This window comes from Cebidichthys violaceus, unplaced genomic scaffold (assembly GCF_023349555.1).
Source record: "Cebidichthys violaceus isolate CVI_PGR_0920_01 unplaced genomic scaffold, fCebVio1.0.p SCAF_8, whole genome shotgun sequence".
NCBI classification, from domain to species: Eukaryota; Metazoa; Chordata; class Actinopteri; order Perciformes; family Stichaeidae; genus Cebidichthys; species Cebidichthys violaceus.
Genome location: NW_027176964.1, coordinates 10,182,226 through 10,196,424, shown reverse-complemented (window position 1 = coordinate 10,196,424; position 14,199 = coordinate 10,182,226). Strand labels below are relative to the sequence as shown.

General features: G+C 41.6%; 1 protein-coding gene across 1 annotated transcript; it reads left to right on the top strand.

The window, feature by feature from the left end:
• Positions 1-1,418: 1,418 nt before the first annotated feature.
• Positions 1,419-13,630, top strand: abhd3 (abhydrolase domain containing 3, phospholipase). Its single transcript, XM_068701994.1, has 9 exons — positions 1,419-1,686; positions 2,817-2,980; positions 4,777-4,959; positions 6,229-6,274; positions 9,504-9,616; positions 10,046-10,219; positions 10,916-10,964; positions 11,119-11,284; positions 11,415-13,630. Exons 1-9 carry the CDS (start codon positions 1,525-1,527, stop codon positions 11,594-11,596), a joined length of 1,239 nt encoding a protein of 412 aa, XP_068558095.1. The 5' UTR covers positions 1,419-1,524; the 3' UTR covers positions 11,597-13,630.
• The last annotated feature ends 569 nt before the right edge of the window (positions 13,631-14,199 follow it).

Genomic DNA, 14,199 nt, shown 5'->3' with positions numbered 1-14,199 from the left:
GTCACTTCTACATGAGACAAACACATCTCCCATCAGCCAAGCAAACAAATAACAAAATATCATAAATCATACTCGATATGACTGGGACAGACCGGAGAAAACAGCTGCTACACTCCGTTAGCAACGTGCTACCTACGAACATGCAGCATGAAAAAGCATGTCCGCCTGACGGAGATTACGGACATATTTTCCATTTCTCTCTCCGGTAAACCATCGCAGAGATATTCAGCTTCGAACACAAAAAGTCACACAGCTTTCATCGAATATTGTACTCACTTTTGGTCGAATCTCAGCGAAAAAATGAAATATCTCCGTACTTCCACTGCATGTATGTCCAGCTGCATGTGCTCCGTGTGAATCCGTTCGATTCGTGTCTCTCCGACACTCCTCGGCTTCTTGGGGAGAGCTGGAAGCTCAGCAAATTAGATTTCAGATCTGCCATAAGATGGGACGTTTTTGAGCTTTATTGGCTAATAGTGCTGTCAATCATCTAGCTTTCAATTCCAGGCAATTCTATTGGCTTCTACGGTTCGAAGGATGTCTCAATGGTGAAAATCGGAGAAAGGGGGGCTGAGATACAGCCCTGAACAGAGAGAGTGGGCTGAATCTGAAGCAGTATTTGACCTTAAACTAAACAACTAAAAAGGGCTTAGAAAGAGCTTAAAACACTCAAAAAAGGTCCAATCTTCTGTCTTTTGATTCATTGAACATCAGGAGTGATACATAGAAGTGATATAGAGTGTTTTTGAATTTAAAAAATATTTTTTTATTCAAATATTGGAATATTTAATCAGTTTTTTAATTTTATATGCTCTATATTTTATAAATGTTTCACTGTATCTATGTATAACTGTGTATATAGAGCCTTTATCAGTTGTTATAAGAGATGAGCATATGAGCATATTTAAAATCTTGGATTTCCATACTTTCCAAAAAACAATATCCTGAAATTGCTGTTTTTCCAGAGCGAGCTTTTGAATTTTCCAAGTTGTGCTGTGTTCCATCCTTATCTTATGTTAACCTGTAACATGTATTCTGATAGTTCCATGATTTTTCTCATCTCAAAAATATATTAAAAAAAAATTTTTTTTTTTTATTTAATTATACACTTAATTAGGTATTTCTTATATTTATTCTAGCTGAGGCCTGCAAATAGGCCTCGTTTGTAAAAGGTTAAGTTGTTCAATGATCACCAGGCTTTCTTTGCAAATATCGATTTAATTGTCTTTTGACTGAGTTATACCCCACTAGAGGCACCGAAGGGAAGATGTCAAGGCTCATGCAGAAACTGCAAGCGCCGCATGGTACACTTCCCCTCAGTCGGCGGTAGGGGGCGACAAAACCGTCTGACTGATAGCCGGCCAAAGAGCGCCACCGCTCGCTGATACACACAATTATCCAGCCCAGGTCCCCTTTACTGTCTCCTTCACAGTGGTGCTAGCAGGCAGACACAGCTGACTTTCAACCCTGAGCCGGCCGCTGTCCTTGCAGTACGGGGAAAAAGGAAAACAGGGAACCCTTGCAATGATCTCGCTGGACTTCAATTTCAACATTTTGACAAGGGACCTGTCACATTATCTGGAAAACCAAGTGAAAGTCGGGCTGTTCGGATCGGGGGTGGGACTGTCTCTGGTGCTGGGCTTTAGCGCAGCGTACACCTGCTACTATTTGCTCTCGGTAGCGAAGGTAAGTACCGTTAACTTGCGGTTAATAACACCCTGACCGGCTGCTTATAGCATTATAGCCTTGCGTGTGTGTGTGTGTGTGTGTGTGTGTGTGTGTGTGTGTGTGTGTGTGTGTGTGTGTGTGGGCATTTAAAACCCGCCGTGTGTGCTCTTCACGGTGCAGCATCACAATCACTGCCAGCCGAGTGATGATGACACTCGACCGGTGCATTTGCTGATGGATCGATAAGGTTGCATCTGTCCACCGGGACACGCCTGCACGTGTTGGGCGGCTCTCTGGCAGATAAGGCACACGTTTTGTTTTTTGAAATCAGCATATATATAACGGTACCCGGAATCTATGTTATCCACGTGCAGCACTTATGTAACTACATACAAGATCAAGCCATAGACGCGACGGTCACAGTTAGATGTCAGCACTGACCAAGCTAAGCTAACATGAACGGGTACTGTATGTGAGCTAGAAATATCGGGTTGAAGGGTTTTATGTAAGCTGCCATCATTCATTTGATAGCGGGGAGTAACTCACAGTCACTAATAATAAATACAAATTGAATACGTTTATTATGCATGAGTTGAAGATTAGAATATGAATAGGGGAAAAAATGGAATTGCCAGTAAGCCCAACATTTTCCTCCAGCGACTTAAAACAAAAGAGTTAAGTTGGTTAATAGACCAAATTAAAGTTAAATTAACAAATGCATGTAATGCAGATCTAATGCATGCTTAACGTTTATTGTCAGTATGTTGAAGTGTAATAGAGACCTTAAATGCAGATTCATGCGGATCATATGTGTTAGTAAGTTAGTAATAACCTTTGTTACAATTGGATGCTGAAATTTTAAACCCTGTACTCAAATAATTTTATGTTTTAAGTGTCATTTTGTTTGAATGTTTTGCAACCACATGATCCACATCAGAAGATTTGATATTGAGTTTAGAGACAATCATTCAACAAGTTGGATATGATGTAACAAAACATGGCTCAGCTAAACAATGCTTTGTTACAGCAACTGATGTGCTGGCATGTTAAATAACCTCACTTGAATGAATCCCTGTGGTAAAGATAAAGAAGCCACTTCTTTTTTTTCTTATAACCTGTGTCGCACTTTGATCCCCTGTCTTCCGCAGAAGCCACAGCTCATCTCTGGGGGTAAGAAGTTCTACCACTTTCTGAAGGAGCAATGTCCCGTAGTGTCAGAGACCTACTACCCCACCTTCTGGTGCTGGGAGAGCCGCATCCAGACTCTGCTGAGACCCTTCGTCACTGCCAAACCGGGGGTCGTCTACAGAAAGTTAGTCCTCACTCTTCAGACAGGCTTCACATTCACATGTGCATTTGAACTCATAAAACAGCTCCGGTAAAAGAGGTCATAGAGATAAGTGTGAAGAATGTAAGGTAGACATGTCACCATGTCACCTTTGACATACTGCAGCACGTGTACATTTATATTGTCGGCTTACTTGTTCTGATATTCTGGAGTAATTAAATGCTAGTGCAGAACAGTTTTCCATGCCCACAGTGAAAATCTCCAAGAATTAGCTTGGGCATTGAGAATCTGCCATTGTGGCTTTCTTGAATCTTTCTCACCAGTTTAACAACTGGAAACAAATGCCAGTGTTGTTCTTTAGCCCAGATTGAAGGGCTCAGAGGAGAAAGAAATCTTTTGTGTCACGATGGAGGCTTGGGCCGCCCTGCCTGCTCCTTGATAATGTACATTCTGTTGGAGATTAATTGCCACTGCATTCCTTGCCCCCTGCGCACACAAGGAGATTAAAATAAATTAAGAGAGACTTATTTCCCATTATTACTGTTTATTACATATTTGTTCATATTACATTCTCACATAATGTACAATTACATAATGTATTCAGATATTCCCTAATTTCCATAGCCATGCTTTTTGGCCAAGTGTATGTGTTTGTATATATACAGTATAAATTCTACAATACGATCTTTGTCAGCCAGGTACTCGGGGTTGGAAAAAGAAAAAAAAATAATTCCTAAAATTGTGCTTTTGCTTTGTTCACCCTTAACTTATTAACCTAACCTATACATACAAATTAAAACTTTTTTAAAACCTAAACAAAAAAAAAAACTTCATTCCTGGTGCTGTTCACCAATATCAGCTATAGCTGGAATAAATCTGTTATTATCTGTGTTTCAAATTTAGACAGATTGTCATTCAGAAGTTGACACATATGATCATGAGTATTGACATCGTTGTTGTATTTCTTAAATCTTTATTAGTCTCATCGTTTGTCCCAATAACATTCACACTGCCTCGGCTTTTACGCTCTCCTCAGTCAAGGAGACAGATATTCCCATTATGCATCCCAGTCCAACTGTCTATTATCAAACATTCACTCAAACTCAAGTTATTATCACATTTCCTCTGGGGACAACAGGACGCCCCCCCCTGATTATGAAGTCACCCAAGGTTGACTGAAGGACGGACACCGTGAAAACTGTCCAATTTGTCACCGGCTGCTGCGGTGAAATTCCACTCATGTCATTGTCCAAGCAGAGGATCGGCACCAGGTCCCCTCTCACTTTGTGGATCGGCCCTCACTGACTTTAAAGTCTGGCTCAAGATGCATATTTCATGGCGGCTCTGTAATTTCATGCGGATGTCTTTACAGCCAGCCGGCCAAGTTGGCTCACTGCCTGCTGTGTGTGTGTGTGTGCGTGCAGTGCAGGTTTTAAAATGCACTAGCACCGGGGCTTGAATGACCTCATCTGCCGGGCTGGGCTTGTATAACCCAGAAATTGATTGCCCATAAGAACCTGCTGGTGCAGTGCCCTCCTCCTTATCTTAACGCGCTGTGCCGCCGGCAGCTGTAAGTGAGCGCTTCTTCTTGCATATCCAATTCCCCGTGGGGGGTGTCTATGATGGATGCAATGAAGTAGTCACTTTACCTGGAAACTGAACAGAAATCATGAATTGTGTGAAGAATGGAACCAGAGAATTTGAATGACCATTCTGTGAGCCTATGTTATCAATGTGTGTTTGGAGATACAGACACAGACACAGAGATCATTTCATTGAGATTGCCATTGCTGAGTTGTGTGCCTCGCTTGTCTCTGCAGTGAACTCATTAAGGCGGCGGACGGAGGACAGATCTCTCTGGATTGGTTTGACAACGACGACAGCCTCTCTCATCCCGACCCTGCCAGTAGGCCCACGGTCCTCCTCCTCCCTGGTCTGACCGGCACCAGCCGAGAGTCCTACATCCTGCACATGGTCCAACAGAGCCGGGATCTGGGCTATAGGTGGGTGGTCTAGGCTGGACACCCTGGCTGAGGGCCAGCACTTAGCACACATTAAGGGCCACTAAATCACACCACTGACACTCTCTGTGCCTTACGCTCTAATTTGCCACCCAGATATTTTGTCCAATCAAAATCAGAATACCTCAGCAGTCATACCAATATTGATAAAAGTGGAAAAACCTGACACCTGGCTTTGCGATGACTTCATAACTTTTTTGTATGTAATGCTTGCATGCGTGACAGGGCCTTGGGGTTATTTCAGGTGAAGTGCACAAATAAAGTGGGCAGCTGAGCTCTGCGTCAAGAGTTGCTTTTTGTAAATCGCCAAACGTAGCACAAGCTCAAAGAGTTGCAGAGGGAGGCAGTCCCCCCCCCCCCCTCCTCCAATAGACCCTTTTGCCTGCACTCATTCTTTCACCCAGATTCAGGAAGGCATGGCAAACTCAGCATCTTCCACCCCTCACCCCTGTCTGTGTAGCTTAATGAATTACAGCTTATCCCGGTACAAGCTTTGCAGCTTAGCCCAGGCCAGCTTCCGAGTCTATGCTGCAGTGTGTGTGTGTTTAAGCGCACACAAACACACACCTCCCAGTCCTCTTGCCCAACTCTCCATCCAGCCCCATCCTGCCCCACCCTGCCGCTGAGCTACACCGACCGAAACGGCGGGTGTGACTCCAGATTATGGATGAGGGGAGGGATGCTGATGCCTTTGCTGCAGAGTACAGACAGAATGCTCTTCACACAGCTGTGCCTCCCTGCACAGCTCATCATATTCCCAGTTCAGGTGTTTTTTTTTCAAAAGTAAGGAACATTTGTTCAAAGGAATTTGGGCCACCGTGCTCCTTTGAACATGGAAGTCGATAACTTGCAGTGACAAAAAAAAAAAAGCAAGCGTAAACTTACTAGAGCATGTACGTGTTTTTCTTTTTTAGAAAAATTGTAATTATTGATTAACTGGCCAATTATATAATTGATCAACTGGTTAATCTTTTTGTCTATAATGACATAAAAATTGTGAAAAATGGCCATCACAATTTCCCAGAGCCCCAAGGTGACGAATCTAAATTACTTGTTTTGTTCAGTTCACAACTACATAACAAAAGTAAAATATATACTTTTGATAAGCTGTAATTTTCTGTTTATCAACCAAAATCATTTCAGCTCTATTTAAACTTCTTTCAGTGACAGTCAATAAATAGATGAAACGATTAAAGGAATCATTAAGTAGACTGTGATTATGTATAAGAGAATATGTTTTGTGTGTTTCAGATGCGTGGTATTCAACAACAGAGGGGTTTCCGGTGAAACACTGCTGGTAGGAATCATTTAATTTCTTCATTTGCCTTGTCCATACAGTCAGACAGACATGTGCACAGGATAAACAACAGACTTGAGGACAGTTTGTTTTCCCGTTTGTCAGTATGACAGCTTCCCAGTAGAGTTGTCCTTGTCATTGCTTCAGCCAGCACAGAGCGGATCTATTCCACATGTGTCACAAACATGTGTCACAGAGCCCACATGGGAACCCTAAGCGGATGCTGCACAGACAGTGTTGTCGCACACCAGGGATTAAGTTGCAGGCAGATACTGTATTTTAATACCGATCCACAGAAATATGACCTCGTTGAGCACGTGCTGCTCCGACACCTGACATAATCTGTCCTCTTACAGCCGGGCCCGAGCTCTGATATCACAGAGCGGGCCTGTGTTTTATGTCTTCCGCCTTATCTTTGGAACAGAGGCACGTTCTTTACGGACGACTGTATCGCCCTGATCTAATCATACCATCACTACCATACAGACATCTCAGTCATAACACAAATGGTGTTTCATTACAAGCGGGGATTGCCCACAATCAATCTAATGTCCCTCGTAGTGTGTGTGTAATTCTGAATCAGTGGCTCATCTGTGACCTGTTGTTGTCTTTGTCGTCTCAGCTGCAGCAAGACAAAAGGGTAAAAGAGACACTAAAGCAAATTGTCTGGCGTTAGTTTGATTTAAACATGCATTCAAAGGTCATATCCAGAATTTAGTTGGCTCAGCCGTCCTCAGATTTGGAAAAACTAAAAGTTTAAACTTGATAACCTCGGCACTGTACCAAGTGGTGGTGACAAGACGGGGATTTTCTCCCTCATTTCACTTGGGAACTGTGCTTTTCTATGCAAATGATGTAGCATTTGTACGCTCCTGTGAGTGTTTTCTCTGTGTCCAGTTAGTGTGAATACCATCCATTGTTAAAATAGGCCAGGGCTTTGATTGAGAAAGACTTGCTGTGTGAAAGTGCCCTATTTCTAGACCCCGTAAACAGCCCATTACATTAGACTTTACAGTGGAGTAGCTTTGCAGCGTAAATATTTCCCCAAACTATTAGTATTATATATGTTTTTTTTAAATATCTTATATGTTATCAATCAATTTGTAAGTTTAGCTGTTTCCCTGTAGAAACAGCTAAAAGTTGTGTAGGCCTATTGAAGGACCCTTAGGAGAGTAGAAAAACAGGGATTTACTTTGTGTCTGTGCTTCAATCTAAATAAAAGGCCTTTAAAAGCTGAAGAGTCAACAGCATCCTGAGATATTGGACTTGTTAAAGAGGCTCTTTAGAGTTCAAGCTGGTTTGTTTTATAATGTGAAGTAACCAACCCTGCCTGACAAACTGTTTCACGTTAAAAAGGATTTTACCGCTTTGCCCAAACATCATAGAACAGTGTTCATCTGTATAATAGCCTGAAGGAATAATAACAACAATATAGTGCTTTTCAAGATAAGATGTAAAATCATTAGAGACAGATTTAAACCCTTTCTTGGCCTGCAAAAAATGACAGTTTAATTTATATGTAGGTTTTAGAGTAAAATAATCTTCTGTTCACACCTTTACTCATTTATAGTGAGTGTGTACTCACTTCTGCAGTCCAATGGATGTTTGGAGAGATGCTTCACCCCTGCAGTAAGACATACAGAGCATCAATAACGGAGGCCAAGCAATCGGCCTGACAGGCATGTTTTGAACGGATGCTGCACGAGTAGCCATAATAATAGAAATTACCAAATGCATAATTACTTTTTGCATTTAAAGGTTGTACAGTGAATTACATTGGCTGCTATGGGCTGCAATTAATGATTATTTTCGTCCCAAGATGACGCCTCCAAATATCTTGTTTAGTCGGTCAAAAAACCCCAAAGATATTCAGTTTCTTTGTAAAACAGCTGACATGTCCGAGCACATATTCCATCAATCAACTCCTCATGGTTATGAGGCCCAGCATGCTTTTGCTTATGCTTTTGCATGCTGGGGAATCATGAAAGAGATCAGTCCTGCCTGATGTTGTATTTTTGCCTATCCTACAGACTAATGGCTTAGTCTCTAAAACATTAGAAAAAAGTAAAAAAAAAAATCCCTGTCAAGTTTCCCAAAGACTAAAGTGACATCTTTAAATATTTAGTTTTTTAACTGTCCAAAACCCAAAGATATTCAGCTTAATATTGCAGAAAGCAAAGTCAAACAGCAAATATTCATATTTGAGAAGCCAGAACCATTGAACAGTGCTTGGTTTTGACGCAACTGTTTTTTATCACCAACTTTCTCATTTTAAAACTAAAATATGTTTCTGAACATATGAGGCGAGAAATTCATATTTGATCAGCGCTGCCTAGTTTGACCGTTTGATCGCTGTTCATGAGCAGTGACCGACGGCTCCGTTAGAGACTCCTCACCGCTGATTGGTCGTTTTACTTTGGGCTTAGTGGAATCTTGCAAATGCCATTAGGAGCTCTAAGAGGAGGCGGAAGAACCTACTTTTCCCCACAGATTATCTGTCTCGTCTACCAGTTTTTTAAACAAGTTACTTACTGAATCTGTAAGCGAATCATTGATTATATTAGTAAACTAATCCTTTCATCTGTAGTTTGATCTGCCTTATATATCATATCGATTGACTTCTGCAGAGCGTATTGCATCACTGTACAGCACCAGCTGATCTTCGCTATAGATAGACAATACCACAAGCTGACAGACTCTATAGGTCCACTTCCTCTGCTGCTCTCTCTCCTTCTAAATACGGTCCTGATGTGACCCAGGGAGACTGTCTGCTACAGTAATCTGTAAATTCCTTGTGTCAACGTCTGCATATCTGTGTCTGTGTGTCTCACACATGTCGACTGTATGATTTGATGAATACAATTGTTTTTTTTACTGTATTTGTGCAATATTCAGTGCAGTCCTTATTATTTCATTTTATGTGATCATTTCCTCCTCTGGGTAAACCCTGCATCCACCGGCCACTAGACAGTGTCCTGCACATCAGCCATATATTATGAAAATGTAGTTTATTTTACATTTTTTATGTGTTTCTAATATTATCATTATCTGCATTATCGTCACCACAACCACTTCCATCCTCCCATTAACACCACCAGTACCCTTTGCTTTGCGCTATATCTACATTTGCGTCATTATGAAAACGCTGACAGCCTGTTGGTTCAAATTTGAAAACAAGAGGAGAAGAGAGGAGTAAAGAGTCACTCTATTGTCTTCCGGTCCCGCCTAGACCCCGAGGACTTACTGTGCAGCCAACACAGAGGATCTGGAGACTGTTATTGAGCACATCCAGAGGACGAATGAAGCTGCTCCAGTCATGGCTGCTGGAGTATCAATGGGCGGGTAAGGAAGCCACTCACCTCCAGCTGACTGAACATTTTTAGTTCACTGCTAACAAATCTTAGAATGTGACTTAAGGCTGTGCGGGAAAACTTCACACATTGACTGGTGACTCAGTGGAAACCAAAAACATGTGCTGCTATAGTACACTACTCAGAAATACTCATTTACTAATTCAGCTGGTCTTTGATTGGTTTGGACAAATTAAATCTTAAATATTCACTATTCTTATGGGTTTATTGAAGTGAAAATACCTGATGTCTGTATTTTATATGTAAATCCAGCATCGATTGGGCTATAGTCAGTGCTTTTGTTTTTACTGCACAGCTCTAACCCCATGACGTGAAGGATTGGTCAGAAATGGAACATGTTCCAATCCCCGTTTTTACCAATCTGTCCCCCCCTCTCTCGCCCTCTCTCCTCCATGTTCAGGATGATGCTGGCCAACTACTTGGGGCGCAAGGGCCGGAAGACCTGTCTGAAAGGGGTCATAGTCTTCTCAGCGGGCTGGGACGTATTTGAGTGCACCGCTTCACTGGAAAAACCCCTGGACCGCTTCCTCTTCAACTCCTACCTCACCAGCTGCCTACAAGCCTCTGTGCACAGGTCAGGCGGGGCCGGAGCGGGATTAACGCGGTTGCTAGCTCACCGCTGGTGGTAGGGGCAAGTGTTGCAGGAGCTTCAATAACTGGGTTTTACGCATTTATTTTTAGTTTAAATTAAATGCCACTATGTGCTGTGCTGTGTGTACATGTGTGACAATAAAAGCTGATTTTACATTTTTATGTTAGCTGGTGAACAAAGCATATTTAAAAAGCCTGGTAACATTTAGCAATTATAAAACCCACAATATCTTTCAATCTGTGCATTAAAGGGACAGTTCACTCCCAAAATCAAAATATATTTTGTTGTAAGCAGTTTCATGTAAGAACTATTTTCTTTCAAACGTAGTTTATACATACAACTGCTCACAACAAGGTCTGTGGATTAAGGGGGACAGATCTCTGAATTCCATATCTCCAAAACCAGGCAACTCACACCAAAACAGTCTAGATTCATGAATAGCAATTTAATTAATAAAAGGAACAAAGTGCATTTTTGATTTTGGTGTGAACTGTCCCCATTTAGCATGATATAAATGCTCAGTAATGCTTTTGTAGGACCACTACAAAAGCTTGATTCCTGTTTCATTATGCTGTTACAACCTTGTCAGCAATTTTGAGGGACATTTTCAGCTGCAAATCATTTCAGGTGCAAATCAACAGAAGTCGGTGACCGTTCTATTCTTAATCTCCCCTGCAGACACAGACCAGTGCTTGAAAAGTGTTACGACATCGATCATGTCATGAAGGTCGGGGTTATTATTATTTATATATATATATATATATATATATATATATATATATATATATATATATATATATATATATATATTGGCCACAAATGCTTATCTAATTAAATGAAGTAGCCCAAATGTAATTGATTTATTTGGTCCCTCCCTACAGGCAAAGACCATTCGAGAGTTTGATGAGAGGTTCACCTCCATAATGTTTGGTTATCCTACCAATGATGACTACTACCATGATGCCAGTCCAGTCCACAAGCTGAAATCTGTGCAGGTGCCAATGCTGTGTCTGAATGCTGCTGATGATGTCTTTTCCCCGTCTCACGGTGAGTCCCAGCAACCCCAGATCTCTGTACACTCCGACTAATTTAACACTACCAACATGGTGACATGAACAATGAGAATGTAGTCCACGGAGAAGACAACAGGACCTGAGTCGCCTGTTTCCTTTTTCAGCCATTCCAGTGGAGGCAGTGAAGCAGAATCCCAACCTGGCCATGCTCATTACCTGTCACGGCGGCCATATTGGTTTCCTGGAGGGCCTGTGGCCTCGACAGAGCACTTACATGGACCGAGTCTTCAAGCAGTTTGCTAAGGCGGTCATCGAACAAGGCAGCGGACTCCAAGACCTCTCCTGATAGTTTTACTTCCTCTCACGTATGCCTTTCTTCCTTCGTTCCTTCCTTCCTTCCTTTAATCTTTTCTTTCATTTTTGCCATCCATCTTTCCTTGCTGCCTTACATCCTTTATTCCATCCATTTCTAATTAAATTCTTCCTTGTTTGTCTTTCTTCCTTCCTTCCTTCCTTCCTTCCTTCATCCATTCCTTTGACACATTTCCCCTTTTCCAAACTTGCCTTTCATTCCTTCTTTCTGCATTCCAACCATCCTTTATTCCTTCCCTCTTCACCTAACCCTGTTTCCTTCCTTCCATTGACTTTCCTTTATCTTTGCCTTCCAGCCTTCCGTCCCATTCTTCCTCCTGCCACAAGCAAAAAAAACAAAACATCTCTCTCATTTGAAGGGCACATCTTATAGAGTGCAGCATTTGTGTTGCATTCAACATTCATTTATTAATTCCATACAGTTAACAAGTATTTGTGTGTAATCACGCTGTCAGTGATATGCTTATTAAAAAAGCAAGCATAGCTGTTCATGTCGCTGTTGAAAAGATGAACCTGTGCCCATCAGGCGCATTAGCTAGCTAACAAATTCTGCGATTACCTTGTGCAATAATTTTCTCTTGAAGCTAACACACGAGTACTGTACATGAAAATCCAATCATCTTTGTCCATGAGCCTTCAGTACATCCATCAGTAGGATTTTAGCCCTCAGGGATTTTCTTTATTTGCTCATGCATCCTGTGTAGATTTATTTTGTCAATCATACTCCTTTAGTTTTTATTTTCGTGGTTTAAAGGTAGATGCTATTTACACAGTTGACATTCTATCCTTTAAAGTAGTTTGATGTTTTGGGGAAATACACTTATTTGCTTTCTTCAAGAGAGCTAGATGAGAAGAGTGAAACCACTCTCATGTCTGAGCTAGCAGCCGATTACATTAGCGTAGCATAAAGACTGGAAACGGGGAATCAGCTATCTTAACTCTATCAAAAGGTAACAACATTGTTTTACCATTAGACAGAGCCAAGCTAGCTATTTCCCACTGCTTGCAATCTTAATGCTAAACTAAGCTAACCAGCTGCCTTGTATTTAATATACTGTACAGACATGAGAGTGGTGTCTATTTTCCCATCACTTTGCAAGAAAGCGAATGAGCGTGTTTCACAAAATGTCGTGTCCCCCCCCCCCCTTCTTTTAACCTCCTGCATGCACTTTTCTTTTCTCACATTCTACCTTTACGCACACCAAATAGCTCTACAAATGTATATTACGGAGAATAATTCATTAATGACAAGGAATGTGGAATTGCACTATTTTAGTTGATTTTACCATGCCTCTAACTCCTTAACACAAGGCACTTCATTTTGTACGATATATGAAAGTATATCCCAAAGGCTGAACACAGCAGTATATGAATTCCATGAGGTTTTCTTTGTGAAAATGTTCTGTAAATAAGTCTGAGGGTGCTAGATACAGTGATGTAAATGAAGTAATGCACATAGGAGTGTACATATTTGAAGTGGCAGATGTACCTTTATAAGATGCACAGTATCGTTAATGGAACCGGGTCGTCAGTCTTTTTTTTGCGGGGGTTTTCGTTTCGCCAACAATGATCAAGGGGCTGGCTACCGTGTATGAGTTGGCACCGATAAAAACGATTTGATTTGACTGGCGGCCAGACTTTCAGTAACGCGCTGCATGAGGGATTCTGACTTCCTGTTCCTGTGGAATTTTGGTGTCCGTTTGTTCTGCCAGGTCATCCATCAAGTAGCATGTGTCTCATCGACGTCATCATGTCCCGAACCTTAACATCACTTCTGTAGCACAAAGGACATGTTTGTTTGTTTGTTTGTTTCCATTGGATGCTGCATTTCATTTTGCACACTACATGAAAAGAAGAAGCAGAGAAAAAAATATCCTGTCTTAACATCTGCAGCAATAAGATTTTAAATTTACAAAAAATTGTCTCTATAGTACAGTTATCAGTATGCACATTATCACTATGAGTGTAATATGCTGTATTTAATAAATTATTAAACAGAGTCAAGGTCCATTTGTCTGCGGTCTCAAGTGATTCTGCTCGTAATGCATTTTCTCCACAGAGTGTATTGCATTGCTCGACTGACTGTACTGCAAGTTAGAATAATTGACTGCAGTTGCCTTTTGTCAGCAGTTCTCTTTAGACTCTTTCTTTAATTTTTTTTTCTCTCCCTTACTTTACTTTTATTCCGTCTTTCTTTCGTTCTTTCTCCGCCTTTAACAATTGGGTTTTTACCTGTGGCTAAATACTGACAACATAAAAACTTGAGGTGTTCACCCCTCGGTGACAGACTCGTCCCCTGAAGTCGAGGCATTTGACGGTCTACCTCTTGAGCTGGCTTACTGCATGGCCTGCGTGTCACTGCGGGGTCACCCTCCCTCTCCTTCTCACATCACAGTCCAGGGTTTTGCTCCATGGAATCGACTCACTCCACACTCATGGGCTTAGCTGCTGATAGGATATGCATAGCTGTGGTAGTGGATGTGATCCACCAAAGGCAAACTGTAATCCCCCGGCACTCCACTTTCTTTCACCCCCCCACCCCCCACCCAATAAGCCCACAGACAGATGAGCTTTGGT